Source organism: Geotrypetes seraphini, chromosome 1 (assembly GCF_902459505.1).
Source record: "Geotrypetes seraphini chromosome 1, aGeoSer1.1, whole genome shotgun sequence".
NCBI classification, from domain to species: Eukaryota; Metazoa; Chordata; class Amphibia; order Gymnophiona; family Dermophiidae; genus Geotrypetes; species Geotrypetes seraphini.
In genome coordinates this window covers 447,482,923-447,500,624 of record NC_047084.1, presented here as the reverse complement: position 1 = coordinate 447,500,624, position 17,702 = coordinate 447,482,923, and the positions used below count along the sequence as shown (strand labels likewise).

Genomic DNA, 17,702 nt, shown 5'->3' with positions numbered 1-17,702 from the left:
TGTCAAAAACAACACCGGTTACAGAATTCCCCCCCCCTACAACGATCTGGGCAGGAGGGAGCACAAGCCCTGCGGCACCCCCTACCCCTCACCCCCACTACAATACGAACTCCCTGCCAACCCCATGACCCCATAACCCCCACTACCTTTAAATCGTTGGTCGGACAGATGGGTGCCAAGCCTGTCCATTCGACAGGCCAGCCATCTGTTGAATGGCTGGCCTTAGGCTATAATTGGCCCAGGCGGCTCAAATCCCGCCCACAGGTGGGGCCTGAGACGCCTGGGCCAACCGGAATAGGCCCAGTAGGCTTAGGCCCCTCCTGTGGGCGGGGCCTTAGGCATATGGGCTGGGTTGGGCCTACTGGGCCTATTCCGGTTGGCCCAGGCGTCTCAGGCCCCACCTGTGGGCGGGATTTGAGCCGCCTGGGCCAATCAGGCCCTAGGGCTAGCCATTCAACGGATGGCTGGCCTGTTGGACGGACGGGCTTGGCACCTGTCAGTCCGACCAACGATTTAAAGATAGGGGGGTTGGCGGGGGGGGGGGTGTCGTATTTTAGTGGGGGTTGGGGGTAGGGGGGTGTCACCAGGCCAGGAGGGCTTGGGCTCCATCCTGGCCCCATCAGAATCGGCGGGGGGAGGGGAGTTTAGCCGGGCCAGGAGGGCTTAAAAGATTTTAATTAACACTTAGTACAATAGAATTTTGCTGAGGGTTAAGAGAGCTGATCTGCTTCGCTGTTGCCTAATATCTAGGATAGATGATGTGGTCTTTACTCCAGTGCAGTCTATGTGTAGTTTCAGGGTATTAACTGCCTAGTTAAACATTTTTGAATTTCTGTGACTATGTAAGTCAAGACAAATCTATATTATTTACTTATCCTACAAAGAAGGTAACTTTTTTTTGGGGGGGAGTCTGTCATAAAATTGAATTGGTTAGATTTTTTTGTGTTAAATCCCCGTCATCATACCATAAAATAATGAACAATGTAATTCAACATACTTACTTGCACAAGGAGCTAGTGTACAGGGCCTGATAGAGAGAGGCAGGGGTGAAGCCATGCACATCACGGAACTGATTATAGCATACTCTCCAGTTTTCAGCATCTTTCTGCATATGACATTTTGAGACTGGGTTCCTTCACCGCAGCTCACTGAGCACTACAAAGATAAATAATAACATAATTTCTTGAGTGCAGCATATTTTGATGAATTTGCAAACGAAAATATGTAACCAACACATTTAGATTTAAGAGATGCAAATTTGAGCAGCCTATGTTGCTATCCAGTGTTTTATTTCTAGCAAAAAGGGTGCTGATACAATCCTTAAGGGATTGAGTGACCACTGAGGGATCCGTCCCCTACAACAGCCACACTTCCTTCAACCAGACAGAATCTATGAAAAGCCAGCATTGCAAATAGTATGGGAGGCCTTTGAAAATATTGCTCATTGGGAAAATATAACAATTCAGATGGCTAGAAATCTCTACACAGAAATGACTTGATCCCAAAATACTTCGTCTTGTTCATACAAGCAAAATATGGATCAAGCCTCAATGAATTAAGTACAAGCGACCAGTGGCGTACCTAGGGTATGTGGCACCCGGGGCCCATCATTTTTTGACACCCCCCCATGTAAAAAAATATTTTTTGTAATGACCATGAAACGGAATAAATGGTCAGAATAGAAACAGGCAGTGAAAATTTTCTTATATTCCAAACATAACATAACATAAATTATGTCTGAATTGTCATGACATCAGAAGTACATATGGAGTAGTTGCAGGTGATGCTTGGGACAGTTCTGATTGTGTTAGTTCGGTTTTATGTGTTTTTTGAATAGAAGGGTTTTTATTTCTTTTTGAAGGTTTTGCAGTCTGTGGTCGATGTCAATTGGTTGTAGAGTTGGGGGTCGAGTGTTGCAGCTCGAATGGCTAGGAGGTTGTCGAACAGTTTTTTTCTTTTGACGTTTTTGGTTGGAGGGTGTGTGAATGGTGCGTGAGTTCTCCTATGTCTGTTTGAGGTGGATTGAATTATTTAGCTGAAGAAATTAGTTACCCCCTCATCCCACACACATTAATTCTCTTCCATTTTTGTTCCCATTATAAAAAACACTGATAAGTTCCCAGAAAAAAAATACATTAAAAAAGAAGTGAAAATAAAGGCCCCTACAGATGAGAACATAACATAAGAATAGCCTAACTGGGTCAGACCAATGGCCCATCATGCCCAGTAGCCCATTCTCATGGTAGCCAATCCAGGACACTAATACCTGGTCAAAACCCAAAGAGTAGCAACATTCCATGCTACCGATCCAGGGCAAGCAGATACTTCCCCCATGTCTTAATAACAGATTATGGACTTTTCCTCCAGGAATTTGTCCAAATCTTTCTTAAAACCAGCTACACTATCTGCTTTTACCATAACTTCTGGCCATTTCATTTTTAAGTTTAGATCTTTCCTTTCAAACAGAGACCTTGCTAGATGTCAAATACAGCACAAGGTAACTTCACATGGACTTAGCTGTGCAGGAAATGTGAATCTCCTCATACACCCACCATATAGTGCAAAAATGTGCAAAGGTCTGTTTTTTCTTTCGATCACTACATAGCCTAATGCCACACAAGCAGCGCTGTTACAAACATATTCTGTAGGTCAATGCTAAGGATAACAAAGTTTCCTTCCTTGGACCAGAAGGAGATACTGATAAACCACTGGAAGAGATTCCAAAACAACACCCAAAGACCCACTCAGTGTGTGAACCAGTTGAGTAGAGTGGACTAACTGGGGGGTGGAAATGGGCCCAGAGTTTGCTCAGCAGAATTTCCCAGACCACCTCTTCCTCTCAACACATTGACATTCTGCCACCACCACCACTAGGAACACCTCACTGGGTAGGCCTGCTATGCTATAAACTTTATAAAACACATTATTATATTTTCTTATAAAGCACATATTTTAACTGAACTCTCTGACATCCTCAGCCTTTCCATTCACAATAATAGAAGGAAGAAAAGTTCCCATTTCCTGCTGTCTCATGTCCCCGGCCTATACAATATTTTTTTTCTGCAGACCCTTCAAAAGTCTGACCAAATCCTCGTTTCACTTGCATTATAAAGTACTGAGGATGCCATCTCTCCCCAATCCCAGGTCCTAAAGTCTAAGACAGTAGCGCAAACTAATGCTGCCAGATTTAGGAAAAAAAATTTTGATTCGATTCAGCCTATTGAATTGGTTTTTCAATTTGATTTTCCTGCCCAGTTGGGTGATTTTTTTCAAAACTCCTGATGGGTTTTATAGCTTTTCCACCCCCTTTGGCTTCTCCTAATCACATTGGCGCTGTGGTGTAAATAAAATAAAGAAACAAAAAGGACTTTTCCTCTCTATGTTAAATCCTAGCTCACGTTTGCAGTCCAACACCAGCTCTGGCAAGATACACATTTCAAATCTGACATATTGTAATCACAAAACAGAAAATAAAATTAATTTTTCTACCTTTTGTTGTCTTGTTATATTTCAAATCTTGTTGGTCCAAGGCTCTGGTTTTCTTCTGATAACTTGCTTGCCAGGGTCTCCTTCTTTCTTCTTTCTGCATGCTAACCATCCATCTGCCAACTCTGCCCTCCCTTTCCATTTCCCTTCCCTCCCCAGGAAGTCTGGTATCTTTCCTTTTTTTCATCTCCCTCCACAGATCCACATTTTCTTAACTACCCTTTCATCCGGCATCTCTCCCTCCTTCCCCACCACCCTAGGGTCCACCATCTCTCCCTTTCTTTTCCCAAATACCCTCCTATCCAGTATCTCTATCCCTCCTCCACACCATCCCTTGTGTCCAATTTCTCTCCCTTTCTGTTCCTTCCCTCCCTAAATCCCATGGTCCATCATCTCTCTCCCTCTCTTCTATTTTCAGACCCATTATTTCTTCCCCCCCAAAGTTTGGCATATGCACGTCTCTTTGAACACCCCCTTCCCTCCGTGTACTTCTAAACCAGGGTCCCCCCCAAAGGCCTGTCCCCCCTTAAAGGTCTGCCTGTCCCCCCTTGAAGGCCTGTCCCACCCCCTTGTAGGCCTGTCCCCCCTTTGAAGGCCTGTCCCCCCCTTGTAGGCCTGTCCCCCCCTGGAAGGCCTGTCCCCCCCCTTGAAGGCCTACACCCCCTTGAAGGTCTGCAACCCCCCTGAAGGCCTGTCCCCTCCTTGAAGGCCTGTCCCCCCCTTGAAGGCCTGCCTGCCTATCCCCCCCTTGAGGGCCTGTCCCCTCCCCTTGAAGGCCTGCACACCCTTGAAGGTCTGCACCCCCCGAAGGCCTGCACCCCCCCGAAGGCCTGCACCCCCCCGAAGGCCTGTCCCCCCTGAAGGCCTGTCCCACCTCCTTGTAGGCCTGTCCCACCCCCTTGTAGGCCTGTCCCCCCTTGAAGGCTTGCCTGCCCCCCCCTTAAAGGCCTATCCCTCCCCCTTGAAAGCCTGCACCCCTTGAAGGTCTGCACACATCCCAAAGGCCTGTTCCCCCCCTTGAAGGCCTGCCTCCCCCCTTGAAGGTCTGCCTGTCCCCCACTTGAAGGCCTGTCTGCCTGCCTGTCACCCCCCTCCCCCTTAAAAGCCTGCCTGCCCGCCCGCCCCACCCTGAAGGCCTGATGCCCCGACCCACCCCCCTGGCCTCCCCGCACCACTTATGAAGCAGCCGCAGCAGGATCGCGACGTCAGCGATCCCTGCGCTGCTTAGGCGCTGCTTCCTGCGCCGCGGTCCCGCCCCTCCTCTGACGTCAGAGGAGGGGCGGAACCGCGGCGCAGGATGTAGTGCCCAAGCAGCTCAGGGATCGCTGACATCGTGATCCTGCTGCGGCTGCTTCATAGGTGGTGCGGGGAGGTCAGGGGGGCAAGCGGTCCTTCGGGGGTGCGGGGGACTGAACGGCAAGGCCGGGAGCACCCCTTCAGGGCTGGCACCCGGGGCGGATCGCCCCTCCCGCCCCCCCCTTGGTATGCCACTGCAAGCGACTACAGATTAAAAAGAGAAATGCTCAGACAAAAACTGAACTGGAAACACCAAGATGATGGACTTGGGACTGTAATATAACACCAGAAAAATGTGTGCATTATGGGCATGGGTCAATTAATATTTGGGACTGTGGGTCATTTTCAGCAGGCAATGGAAAAGGTGTCTGTCCTGAGTACCCTTAGTAACTCCTACTCACCCCCCCCCCCACCCCCAGGGTCTGATATTCAGTGGTACTTATCTGGGTAGAAAGGGGCCCTACTTGGATAAATACTGCTGACCAGATCATGCTCAGATATTTTGTAGCACTTGCCGGATAGTGCCACGGAATATGCCTGCAGACCACCCTGGCATTGACTGTACATTAGAGAATGATACAGGGAATATGTTTGTCCCCGTCTCCGCCCAGTCCTTGTGAGCTTATCCCTGTCCCATCCCCGCGAGCTTGGTCCCCGTCCCGTCCCCATGAGCTCAGTCCCCTTCCCGTTACCGTGAGCTCGGTCCCCTCATTCTATAACTTTAGAGGGGCATAATCGAAAGGGACGTCTAAGACCGTTTACGTTCATCTCACAAGTCGTCCAAAGTTAAAAAGAGCCCAAGACACATTTTTGAAAGATACGTCCAACTTTTTTTTACTTTCGAAAATCGTCTAATTATACGTCCTGCCGATCTGATCGTCCAAGCCGCTAAATCGTCCATTTTTATACCACATTTCCATCCAACTTTCCGTCCAAGTCCAAAACGCCTAGAACAAGCCCTGTTGGATGTGGGAGGGTTCTGCAAAGTGATGGACTGCACACCCAGACATGCCACCTAAATAATGGGGTACCTTACAGGGCACTGCTGTGAACTTCACAAAAAGAGTGCAACCCCAGCCTGCTGCTCGCACCAGCATCGGCTCTGAAACATGGCTGACTCATTACAGACCCCCCCACCATCAGCCGATGCGCTGGCTGAATTTTTTAACAACAAAATCAACAACCTAAGATCCAACCTATCGATCTCCACAACCAACTATTTCAACTATCCAGTCACCCAACACATTGACGAACCCAGGGTAGACTTGTACTGGAATAATTTTTCTATCCCCACCTGGAATCTATTCTGCAAACTCTACTCGAAATACGCTGATTCATACTGCAGATTGGACAGTTGCCCACCAAATGTCATGAAAGCCGCTCCAGTCACCTTCAAAGCTAAGTTACATGATTGGCTCTCCTCTCTACTACTGTCTGGTACATTTCCCAAGGAGCTAGGTCAGATACTAATCACTCCGATTCTAAAAAACCCCAAGGAATCTATCAAGTTGACATCGAATTATAGACCCATTGCAAACATTCCCTTTTTTTGTAAAGCTGATGGAAGGCTTGGTAAACTAGGTTTTGGTAACGTACCTGGATAAATTCAGCATACTTCTTGACAACCAATCAGGTTTTCGCTCTGGGTTCAGCACAGAAAAAGTTATTGCTTCATTGCTGGATTCCCTCCTGACTCTATTCAGCCAAGGCTCTAGTGCATTAATCCTTCAGCTGGACTTGAGTAGTGCTTTCGATTTGGTTGATCATGCCATCCTAATTGACTGCTTGGAAACAATTGGTCTCTCTGGTAATGTATTAAATTGGTTCCAAGGATTCGTGACCGAATGATCGTACCGAGTCTATAGCGACAATAATCAATCCTCCAGCTGGATAAACCCATACGGAGTCCCACAGGGTTCCCCATCTCCCACTCTATTCAACATTTACATAAGAACATAAGAACATAAGAAGTTGCCTCCGCTGAGGCAGACCAGAGGTCCATCTCGCCCAGCGGTCCGCTCCCGCGGCGGCCCATCAGGCCCATTGCCTAAGCAATGGTCCCAGACTATCCCTATAACCTACCGCTACTCTTATCTGTACCCCTCAATTCCTTTATCCTCTAGGAACCTATCCAAACCTTCTTTGAAGCCTTGTAACGTGCTCCGGCCTATCACAGCCTCCGGAAGCGCGTTCCATGTGTCCACCACCCTCTGGGTGAAAAAGAACTTTCTGGCATTTGTTTAAAACCTGTCTCCTTTTAGTTTTTCCGAGTGCCCCCTTGTACTTGTGGTTCCCCGTAATCTGAAAAATCTGTCCCTGTCTACTTTTTCTATACCCTTCAGGATCTTGAAGGTTTCTATCATGTCTCCTCTAAGTCTCCGCTTCTCCAGGGAGAACAGCCCCAGCTTTTTCAGTCTGTCAGTATATGAGAGGTTTTCCATACCTCTTATCAGTTTAGTTGCTCTTCTCTGGACTCTCTCAAGTACCGCCATGTCCTTTTTGAGGTACGGCGACCAATATTGGACACAGTACTCCAGATGCGGTCGCACCATTGCACGATACAGTGGCAGGATGACCTCCTTTGTCCTGGTCGTGATACCCTTCTTAATGATACCCAACATTTTGTTTGCTTTTCTTGAGGCTGTGGCGCACTGTGCCGACGCCTTCAAAGACGTGTCCACCATCACTCCCAGGTCTCTTTCAAGGTTACTTACCCCTAGCAATGATCCTCCCATTTTGTAGCTGAACATCGGGTTCTTTTTCCCTACATGCATGACCTTGCATTTCCCTACATTAAAGTTCATTTGCCATTTTTTTGGCCCATTCTTCTAGCGTCATTAGGTCCCTTTGCAGATCTTCGCAGTCTTCCATGGTATCAACCCTGCGGTAGAGTTTGGTGTCATCCGCAAATTTAATAACTTCGCAATTTGTTCCTGCCTCCAGGTCATTAATAAATATATTGAACAGGAGCGGTCCCAGCACCGACCCCTGCGGAACTCCACTCGTGACCCCATGCCAGTCCGAGTAATGGCCCTTCACTCCAACCCTCTGTTTCCTGTCCGCCAGCCAGTTTTTGATCCATCGGTGGACTTCCCCTTGCACCCCGTGTCTCCACAGCTTTTTAAGCAGTCTTTCGTGCGGTACCTTGTCAAAGGCTTTTTGAAAGTCAAGGTAAATGATGTCAATGGATACCCCTTTATCCACCTGTCTGTTTACCCCCTCAAAGAAGTACAATAAGTTTGTGAGGCATGACCTACCCTTGCAGAAGCCGTGCTGGCTCGACTTTAGCTGTCCATTGTTTTCTATGTGTTCACAGATACTGTCCTTAATCAGTGCTTCCATCATTTTTCCCGGGACCGAGGTCAAGCTCACCGGCCTGTAGTTCCCCGGGTCCCCCCTTGAACCCTTCTTGAAGATGGGTGTGACATTCGCAATTTTCCAATCCTCCGGGATCTCTCCAGTTTTTAAGGATAGGATACATATTTACCTTTCCCCATTGGCGAATCTACTGCAAAAATTAAAAATCAAATTTACATCTACGCTGATGACATCACCATAATCCTTCCTCTAACTAGCCTGACTCCTGAGACGAGGAATCATCTAGCATTAACTTTAAAGCAAATCGAATCATGGATGACTGAGTTCAAACTGAAACTCAACGCCGAAAAAACCAAATTCTTCCTGGCAAGCCCGAACGACAAAATCAAAGACACCTCAATTTCCCTGAACGGACAGAACTTCCCTTTTGTCGACACCATAAAAATCCTGGGAGTGACACTGGACCGTCACTTCACTCTAGATCAGTGATTCCCAACCCTGTCCTGGAGGAACACCAGGCCAATCAGGTTTTCAGGCTAGCCCTAATGAATATGCATGAGAGAGATTTGCATATGATGGAAGTGATAGGCATGCAAATTTGCTTCATGCATATTCATTAGGGCTAGCCTGAAAACCCAATTGGCCTGGTGTTCCTCCAGGACAGGGTTGGGAACCACTGCTCTAGATACTCACACAGAGCTACTGATCAAAACAGGCTTCTCAACACTATGGAAATTAAGAACCATTAGAAAGTTCTTTGACGCAGCATCCTCAATTTTAAACCTGCTCGACTACTGCAACATCATCTATCTGAGCTCTCTCAAGAAAACCATTCAAAGACTTCGAATAATACAAAATTCAGCAGTGCGACTGATCTTCAGTATAAAAAAATGGGACCACATAACCCCCTACTATCAAAAACTCCATTGGCTGCCCCTAGAAGCCAGAGTGCTATTCAAATTTGCCTGCCTTTGTTTCAAATCCATTCTTGGTTTGGCCCCCCTATACCTGGTCACCAATTTTAAATTGGACTGTCCCACCAGGCCCACACGCAGAATACATATATTTAGCTATCCAATAATAAAAAACTGTCGATACAAAAAATTCCTTGACAGAACTCTTGCTTTCCAAGCAAGTCAACAGAACAGCTGGCTAGGCAACCTCATCAAGCACACCTCATCCTACCTTAACTTCAGAAAACTAGTTAAAACCAACCTGTTTAACCGATTTGTAACCAAAAACTCTTAAAGCCTCCCCCCTGTACTCTACTTACTTGAACTTGATGTCACTACAATGTGATTCTCACTCTCTCTCTTCCTCCCTACAAATACTCATGTATTCAAAGACACCATTGTTGTTCTAAAACTTCATTGTTATTTCTTCGCTGACTGTCCAGCTCTTCTTGTCGTAAACCGCCTCGAACTACTTTGGCTTTGGCGGTATATAAAAAATTAAATAATAATAATAATTATTATTCCTCTGACGTCACGTCCTAGATGCGGGTCTAGGATGTGACGTCAGAAGAAAAGCTGATGCTGGCACAAACAGGTTGGGGTTGCAGCTCGTGCCGCAAATGTTAAAAAGGTATGGGGAAGGGAAGCAGTGCGTGCACGCAGTAGTGGGGGAACAGGGAAGGAGGGGGCAGAGAGGAGGATGGACGCCTAGGGAGAACAGCTCTGCTCCTCTCCTTACTATGCCACTGATTACTCAGTAAGCAAAGGACAATTTTGGTCCTGGCCAGGGATCGGTGGCCAGGATCAGGCTAGGCATAGTGAGGTTCTGCCTCCATTATTACACACTTACTGGGTCAGACTAATGGTCCATCTAGCCAAGCAGCCTGTCCTCATGGTGGCCAATCCAGGTCACTAGTACCTGGCAAAAACCCAAATTGTAGCAATCTCTCTCAACTTCAAAGGATAAATTGATGTTTTGTAATGCATATACAGTAACTTACATCCAAAAATCACTATATTGGTATGAAATGAGATAGTAGGTCCCAATGAGATGACAGTTCTGAGTTACCTGCGTCCAGTCGGAAAGATGCCATTCTGCTGGACAGTCTCCTGTCCTACATTCCTGCTGGGAAATGGGCATTGAAGAAGAGCAAAAGGTCTCTGGTAGATCCAAGATACTTCCATCTGCCAGACGCTTTTTACAGAGCACATAACGCTTCTGGGTACCACCACCACATGTCTTTGAGCACTTGGGGGGGGGAGAGAAAGATTATTATAAACATATAAATGGGCTAAATATATGACCACAAACCACAGTTTCCCGGGGTAGATTTTGTAGAATTAGAAAATTCAGTAGCTAGCTATTATATTGGCACATTTGCATAAATTGAATTACTTTGCATATTACATAATATTGACTTACTGTTTATGATAAAATAGTTTTCCAGTTCTCCTTTGTGTCTGAATAATTTTGAGGCATTCTAGTGTAGAAGAGGAAATAGAAATCTCAGAGATGTGAGAAAAGGAAGGAGGATCAGGGATGGGTAGAGAAAGAAAAAATAAGAAAGGGTTGGGGACAGGGAGGCAAGAAGAGAGGGAGGGCAGAGGATGAAATGAAAGGAAGAAGGAATGATTAAGAAGGGGGATATAAAGGAAGAGGAAGGTGGGAGGTTTCTGGGATCTTGGAGAGAAAGGGAGACTCTGAGATCTTCTGGACGGGGATCTGGAGATTTTGAAGGAAGAAACTCTAGGACCTTTGGGAGGATGATCCAGAAATGGGAGATAGCAGTTCTGGGATCTTAGGGGAGCCTAGAAATATGAGTGTGATAAATCACTCCTTTTCAAGCAATGGAGTGGGTGGCTGTATTTGACATGCTATCATCACTGCTCTCCGGCCAACCAGAATCAGCATGGTAGGCAGGTGGCAGAGCATTATGGACATGCAATAGTGCTGTATCCACCATCCTGAGCCAAACCAGCCCTCGCTCTCCTGTGGTGATTCCATGGCCCAAGGCTAGTTCTTTGAGAAGTGACAAATTTTGTGGCCTTTTCCAAGGAGACCAAAGGCTAATGCTAATCAGGGGGCAACTGAAAAGCAGTCCTTAACTTGACTGCATAAGCTTGATAGTATTGGTTTATAGCGGGACTGTGAAGATGAATTCAGTAATGCTTGATACTGTAATGATAATATTACTTCACCAAATTAAGGCCCCTCTTTTCACAAAGCCATGCAGCCGAGTGCCAAGCGCAAATGCTCTGACGCCCATTCAATTCCTATGGGCATCGGAGCATTTACTGCAACGGCCCATGCTGTCGGCTTTTGTAAAAGAGGGGGTTTGTAAAAGAGGCAATTCTATGTGTTCCATGCTTTGCTTTATCATGCACGCTTGCTTACCATTTATGCCAAGTCGTGCCATACTATGTTAGCCATGCTTTGAAATACTATGTTTACCGTGCTGTTTTACCAAACTATGCTCGCCATATCATGTCCCCCATAACATGTTTTGTCATATTATGTTTTTATCAGGTTTTATTTTTTTTTTGTTATAGTATGTCTGAGAGTGTGGCACAGTGGTTAGGCAGTCATTTGGGGTACAATTTTACATGTTAAGCCCCTTATAGATCAATATAAAGGTCGCCTTTTCCTTATAATGTCAGGGATCACTCGAAATTGGAAGAACTGTGATTGTTTAAATTTTTCATTCTGCTGGGCAACTCTTTGCTCTAGTTATAGATTTGAAAGAATAAATGCTGAAAATTTAGGACATGGTACTATATTTAAATTAATATGGGGCCCATTGGCATCCTATGTTGCCTCATTGTAATTGTTTGTTGACTGTGAGTCAGTTTGTTCTTTACTTTGGTACATATCCAGGGCAGGGTGGGAGGGGAATTCTTTATGTCATAAATTGATTTTTGAATATTCATAATTGGGATGGGTGAGAAGATATCATTATTCAGAATAAGGTCAGATATTTATAATAATAATAATAATAATAATAATAACTTTATTCTTATATACCGCCAACAATCTTGCGACTTCTAGGCGGTTTACAATGAAGAGAAACTGTACAGACAGCGAATTACAGAGTATAGCATTGAACATCAAGTGATAGTAACAGGAGAGTTACAGGGCTGTGTATTACATGGTTTCACAATGAGTAGCATTATACAGTCGACGATATTCAGAGCATAAATAGGAGAAGAGAAAGGAGATTGCGCTTTGAGTTACAAAGGTGCAAGGCTGCGAAGGTGAAAAAGATAACATAAGATGTTGATGAGAAGTAAGTTGTTAACTTGGTACATTTGAACGAAGGACGGGCACCAGTGGGAAAAACTGGTAACAATTAAAGATAGAAATTTTGGCAGAAGAGGGTAGACGGACTCCTTGGGATGGGAGGAGGCTCCGATTTTAGGGGAGAAGTCTGGTTAGGTTATAAATTTCTTAAACAATGTGGTTTTTAGTTCTTTCCTAAAGATACTATATGATTCTCTGGCAGCATAAGTGAAGTAGCCTGTCCAAGTTTGCAGTCTACCTGCTTGGAATTTGAATGTTCTATCAAAGAAGGTGCGATATCTACAGCCTATGATATTTGGGTAGGTAAAGAGGTTATGGTTTCTGGTAGGCCTAATAGAGGAGTGGAATTCGAAGTGAGGTAGTAGGTAGCTGGGGGCCAGTCCCCAGATTAGTTTATAGCAGAGGCAGGAGAATTTGAATAGAATTCGTGCTTCAATTGGTAACCAATGAAGGAGTTTGTAGAATGGACTAACATGATCGCTCTTCTTTAGTCCGAATATTAGACGGATGGCCGTATTTTGAACTATTCTCAGTTTTCTCACATTTTTTTTAGATATTCCCAAGTAGACAATGTTACAGTAGTCCAGGGTGGATAAAATTAGTGATTGTACCAATATTCTGAAGGATAGCGGGTCGAAGTATTTTTTTATGGTTTTCAGTTTCCAAAGGATGAAGAAGCATTTTTTAGTCACCGAGTTTATGTGCTCGGTCAGGGACAGGTAGGTATCCAGGGTGACTCCCAGTATTTTTATGGTTTTAAGTATTGGGTGATCATGGCCGTTTACATATATTGTAGTTGCGGAGATTTTCTCGTTTGGGCTAGCAAGGAAAATCTTTGTCTTTTCTGAGTTTAATTTCAGTTTGAAGTTTAAAGTCCATTTTTCTATTTCGAGCATGATGGAGGAGATATGTTTTGAGTTAGTTGAGGTCACATTTGTTATTGGTATTAATATGGAGATGTCGTCTGCGTATATATAATAAGTTAGGTTAAGCTTTTGTAAAAGGTGGCCTAGAGAAGAGATGTATATATTGAACAAGGTGGGAGATAGGGGGGATCCTTGTGGGACTCCCGAGGGGCTTTTCCAGGGTTCAGAGTAATTTCCTTCATGGACCACTTGATAAGATCGTTTGGTTAGGAAACCTTGGAACCAGGTCCACACTCTTCCTGATATTCCCATTTCGTGGAGGCACCTAAGCATAGTTTCGTGGTCCACGAGATCGAAGGCACTGCTGAAGTCTAACTGTAGGATCAAGGCGCTGGAACCTTGATTGAAAAGGTCGTATAGGTGGTTAAGGAGAGAGCCTAGGACTGTCTCGGTGCTGAATCCTTTTCTGAATCCAGATTGGTGGTCATTTAGGAGAGAGTACTTGTCTAAGTGATTTACTAATTCCAAGTTGACCAGCCCTTCCAGCATTTTGGTGAAAAAGGGGGTGCTCGCTATGGGTCTGTAGTTGGACGCCAGTGTGAGCGAGATCTTCTGGTCTTTGGGTATGGGTGTGATTAGGATGTGTCCCATATTTTCCAGGTAGGTTCCATTTTTGAGAGAGTAAGTTGCCCAGTTAAATAGGTCCCTCTTAAATTCTGGTATTGCATCTTGCATGATCTTAGATGGACATTCATCTAGTAGACAATTTGATTTGGAGTATTTGTTGAAAAGTGCAAGGAAGTTATTCCAATCTGGGGGCTCGAAGTGGTTCCAGCTCATATCGCCTTTGGATTCACTACTCTGCGTTTTGAGGTTGAATTCAAGATTGGGTGGAGGAGGGGGTATTGAAGCTCTGAGGTCGGTGATTTTTTTCCTAAAGTGGTTGGCTAGGGTGGAGACCTCTGGGATTTGATCGTGATGGTTCTGTAGTATCTGTGTGGTGTCTGTTATTTTGCTTACTAGTTTGAATAGTTCTCTACTGTTTGTATTGGTTGTTCCTATTTTCTGTGCATAACAGTTATAACGCTTTTCTTTGATCCGATTCTTGTAATTTTTCATTTTTTGTTTCCATTTAATTTTATCTTCCACTTTGTCTGTTTTTTGCCATACTCTTTCCAGTTTTCTGAGATCTTGTTTGAGGGCTAATAATTCGGCGTCATACCATTCTTTTGATGCCCTTGTGTTCTTTTTGTATGATTGAACAGGAGCTATTTGATTTAGTGTGTCTTTTGTGAATTTGTCCCATCTAGTGGGGAAGTCTTGCTCTTCCTCTATTTTGGGGTGTAGTTCATAATGGGTCCAGAATTCTGTTGGATTGGTGATGTTTCTGCAGGTGACTGTTTTTTTCAAACTGGTTTTGTTTATATGTTTTGCTGTTGAGTGTTTCTTTTGCCAACATAATTCAAAATTGAAAGTATAGTGATCTGACCATATGTTCTTAACCCATTTTCCTGCATGGTATTGTATTTTTTTTTGTGTCGGGGTCTTTGTGGGAAAAAAGTGACGATGTCCAGTTGGTGTCCCTTTTCATGTGTTTCCTCTTTGTCAGGAATTTCAAAGCCCAGGGTATTTAGGAACAAGTCGATTTCTGTCACTTCCGGTTTTTCCTTTTTCTCTAGGTGAACATTTATGTCTCCCAGAAGTAAGTTGTATGGGCCTTTTATGGTATTGGATGAAAGGTATTCAAAGAATTCTTCTTTTGCACTTGACCATTTATTGGGGGGGATGTAGAATAGTGTGGCTATTAGAGATTCTTCCAGTTCGGGGTTGGTGATCTTGCAGATATTTATGATAATATATGTTTGTGTTATATTGAATGATTACTGTTTGGGTGGGTAGGTGGGTGAAAATGGATGATTATGAACATGGGAAAGATGAATGTGCTTTTATTGTATTACTATACGTTGCATTAGTTGTATTGCACTGTTGTAGTTTTGAAAATTAATAAAGAATTAAAAAAAAAAAAAAAAAGAGCTGCAGCCTTGGCACCCTGAGGTTGTGGGTTCAAGCCCACACTGTTCCCGGTGGCCCTGGTTGGGTTCTTTTATTTTTTTGAAAGTTTGAAGAATCTGTCCCTCTCTACTCTCTCTATGCCCTTCATGATCTTGTAAGTCTCTATCATATCCCCTCTAAGTCTCCTCTTCTCCAAGGAAAAGAGACCCAGTTTCTCCAATCTCTCAGCGTATGAAAGGTTTTCCATCCCTTTTATTAGACGTGTCGCTCTCCTCTGAACCCTCTCGAGTAGCGCCATATCCCTCTTAAGGTACGGCAACCAGTACTGGACGCAGTACTCCAGTACGCAATACCTTTTCTAGTGCCAGGTGAGGTCGCACCATGGAGCGATACAGAGGCACTACAGCTAAACCAAAAATGCAGAAAACCTGATCCCCCATTGCCCCAGGTACATTAGATAGACTGTGAGTCTGCCAGGCCAGACATGGAAAAATGCTTGAGTACCTGAATAAATTCATGTAAACCGTTCTGAGCTTCCCTGGGAGAACTGCATAGAAAATTAAATAAATAAAAATGTAATAATCTCAGACTGCTTAACAGTGATCTAAAGAAGTACCAAGGTTGAGTTGTGATGAGGTTTGTATTCGTTGTAATTTTATTGTAAATGTTTTAATCGTTCATTACCTAGAATGCAAGATAGTGCAAACTGTATGAATAAATAAATCTCAGTTGTCTCTCTGCAAAACACTGTATGTGAGTGATGTACCTCCATAGAACATACAGTCTGCCTTTCAATCCTTCTTTTAAAAAAAACCCTGCAATTAGACGACTGGGCGTATAAGACGACCCCCCAACTTTTACAGTTAAAATATAGAGTTTGTTATATACTCGCCGTATAAGACGACCCCTTCTTCCGCACACCTTCTCTACCGCCCCGGGTGCAGCACAGCCGGCCAGGTCCCCTTACTTTTGTGGCACTTCCCTGACCGACCGACAACAGCCCCGGTCCGACAAACCTCCCTGCCCTTAACCGCGAATCTAAATTACCTTCTTACAGCTTCTTACCTGCTTACGGCCCGCTCCTTTCCCTTGGTAGCCACTCGAACCGCGAGGCTACTCTCCTTCTCCTTATCTGCCCTGCCTGCAGCACAGAGCCGAACGGAAGTCTTCCCGACGTCAGCGCTGACGTCGGGGGGAGGGAGGGCTTTGTTTAAGCTTTGTTTAAGCCCTCCCTCCCCTCCGACGTCAGCGCTGACGTCGGGAAGACTTCCGTTCGGCTCTGTGCTGCAAGCAGAGAAGGTAGGGAGAAGAAGAGCCGCGTACATCCAGAAGACTGAGTACATCCAGCCCCGCGACCCTCGGAGGCGTCCCCATGGGATCCCCGCGACCCTAGGGGGCGTCCCCACGGGATCCCCGCGACCCTAGGGGCGTCCCCGTGCAGCTCTCTAATGTAAAGTAAGGGCATGTAAACAGTACCCGGCGTATAAGACGACCCCCGACTTTGGGGAGGATTTTAAGGTACTGAAAAGTCGTCTTATACGCCGGCAAATACGGTACCTCTGACCTTCTTTCTCTATGTCCCAGAAGAGATGTTATATGGAAATGTAACTCTCGAGTAATGCAGTTGTGATCTTTCCATTTAAAATGATATAAAGGTGCTCAGGTTTTTAAAAGCCAGAATTTGTACTCTCCTAGAACGCTGCCAAAAATAAGATAAACCTCCCTGCTGGCTTTGTTCCAGAGACCGTCCAATTCAAATAAAAGAGCTTTTCATTTGTTTGCTTTTTTCCTTATCAAAGCTGAAAGCTACAAATTCTGACTGCTATAAACATATGTGCCAAGAAATGTTAAGTCATTTTAAACCTATCCAGGCACAATGCCCACACTTACATTTTTATTACTACTGTGCTTAGAGGGCAATTCTATAATTGGGTGCCTCCACTTAGGTGCGTCGATGTTACATGCTGAGTACCAATTCTATGTGCGCCAAGATGCCATTACAGGGTATTACATCAAAAACAGAGAGCCTCAAGATATCTATCATTCATAGACCTCAGTAGTGCAAGCTAGTATGAGTATCAAACTTTTCCCCATATAGCATATACCACTTAAATCGTCATCGGTCCCATTTTAATCTTCTTCTTTAATTATACTTCAAATATGCTTTAAATATTTTTTTGTAAATAATTTCAGTAGTAAAAGTACTTTTAGTGTAAGAAAACAATACTCATCTTAATCCCACATAGAGCTATGTTTTGCCCACACAAAGCTTTATCAAGGAAAACCCCCTTTATGTTAGCTGACTCATGTTCCTGGCATTAGGCAGCTTAGCAGGTCAATGGGAGGCATAAATGGGTGTACCTAAGAGTTATATGTTATGCGCATAACTCAACCTAATCCTTGGATCACACCGAGCCAGTCAGGTTTTCAGGATGGCCACAATGAATATGCATGCAGATTTGCATACTACAG

General features: G+C 44.7%; 1 protein-coding gene across 4 annotated transcripts in view; it reads right to left on the bottom strand.

The window, feature by feature from the left end:
* Positions 1-17,702, bottom strand: part of ADAMTSL1 (ADAMTS like 1) — a 1,156,072-nt gene that overhangs the window by 138,825 nt on the left and 999,545 nt on the right. For all 4 annotated transcript variants that reach the window (XM_033920627.1, XM_033920609.1, XM_033920600.1 and 1 more), the window contains 2 exons: positions 10,123-10,302; positions 1,002-1,155 (listed from right to left, as the gene is read on the bottom strand). In XM_033920627.1, the coding sequence (XP_033776518.1) occupies positions 1,002-1,155; positions 10,123-10,302 (334 nt within the window). The remainder of the gene's footprint in view (positions 1-1,001; positions 1,156-10,122; positions 10,303-17,702) is intronic.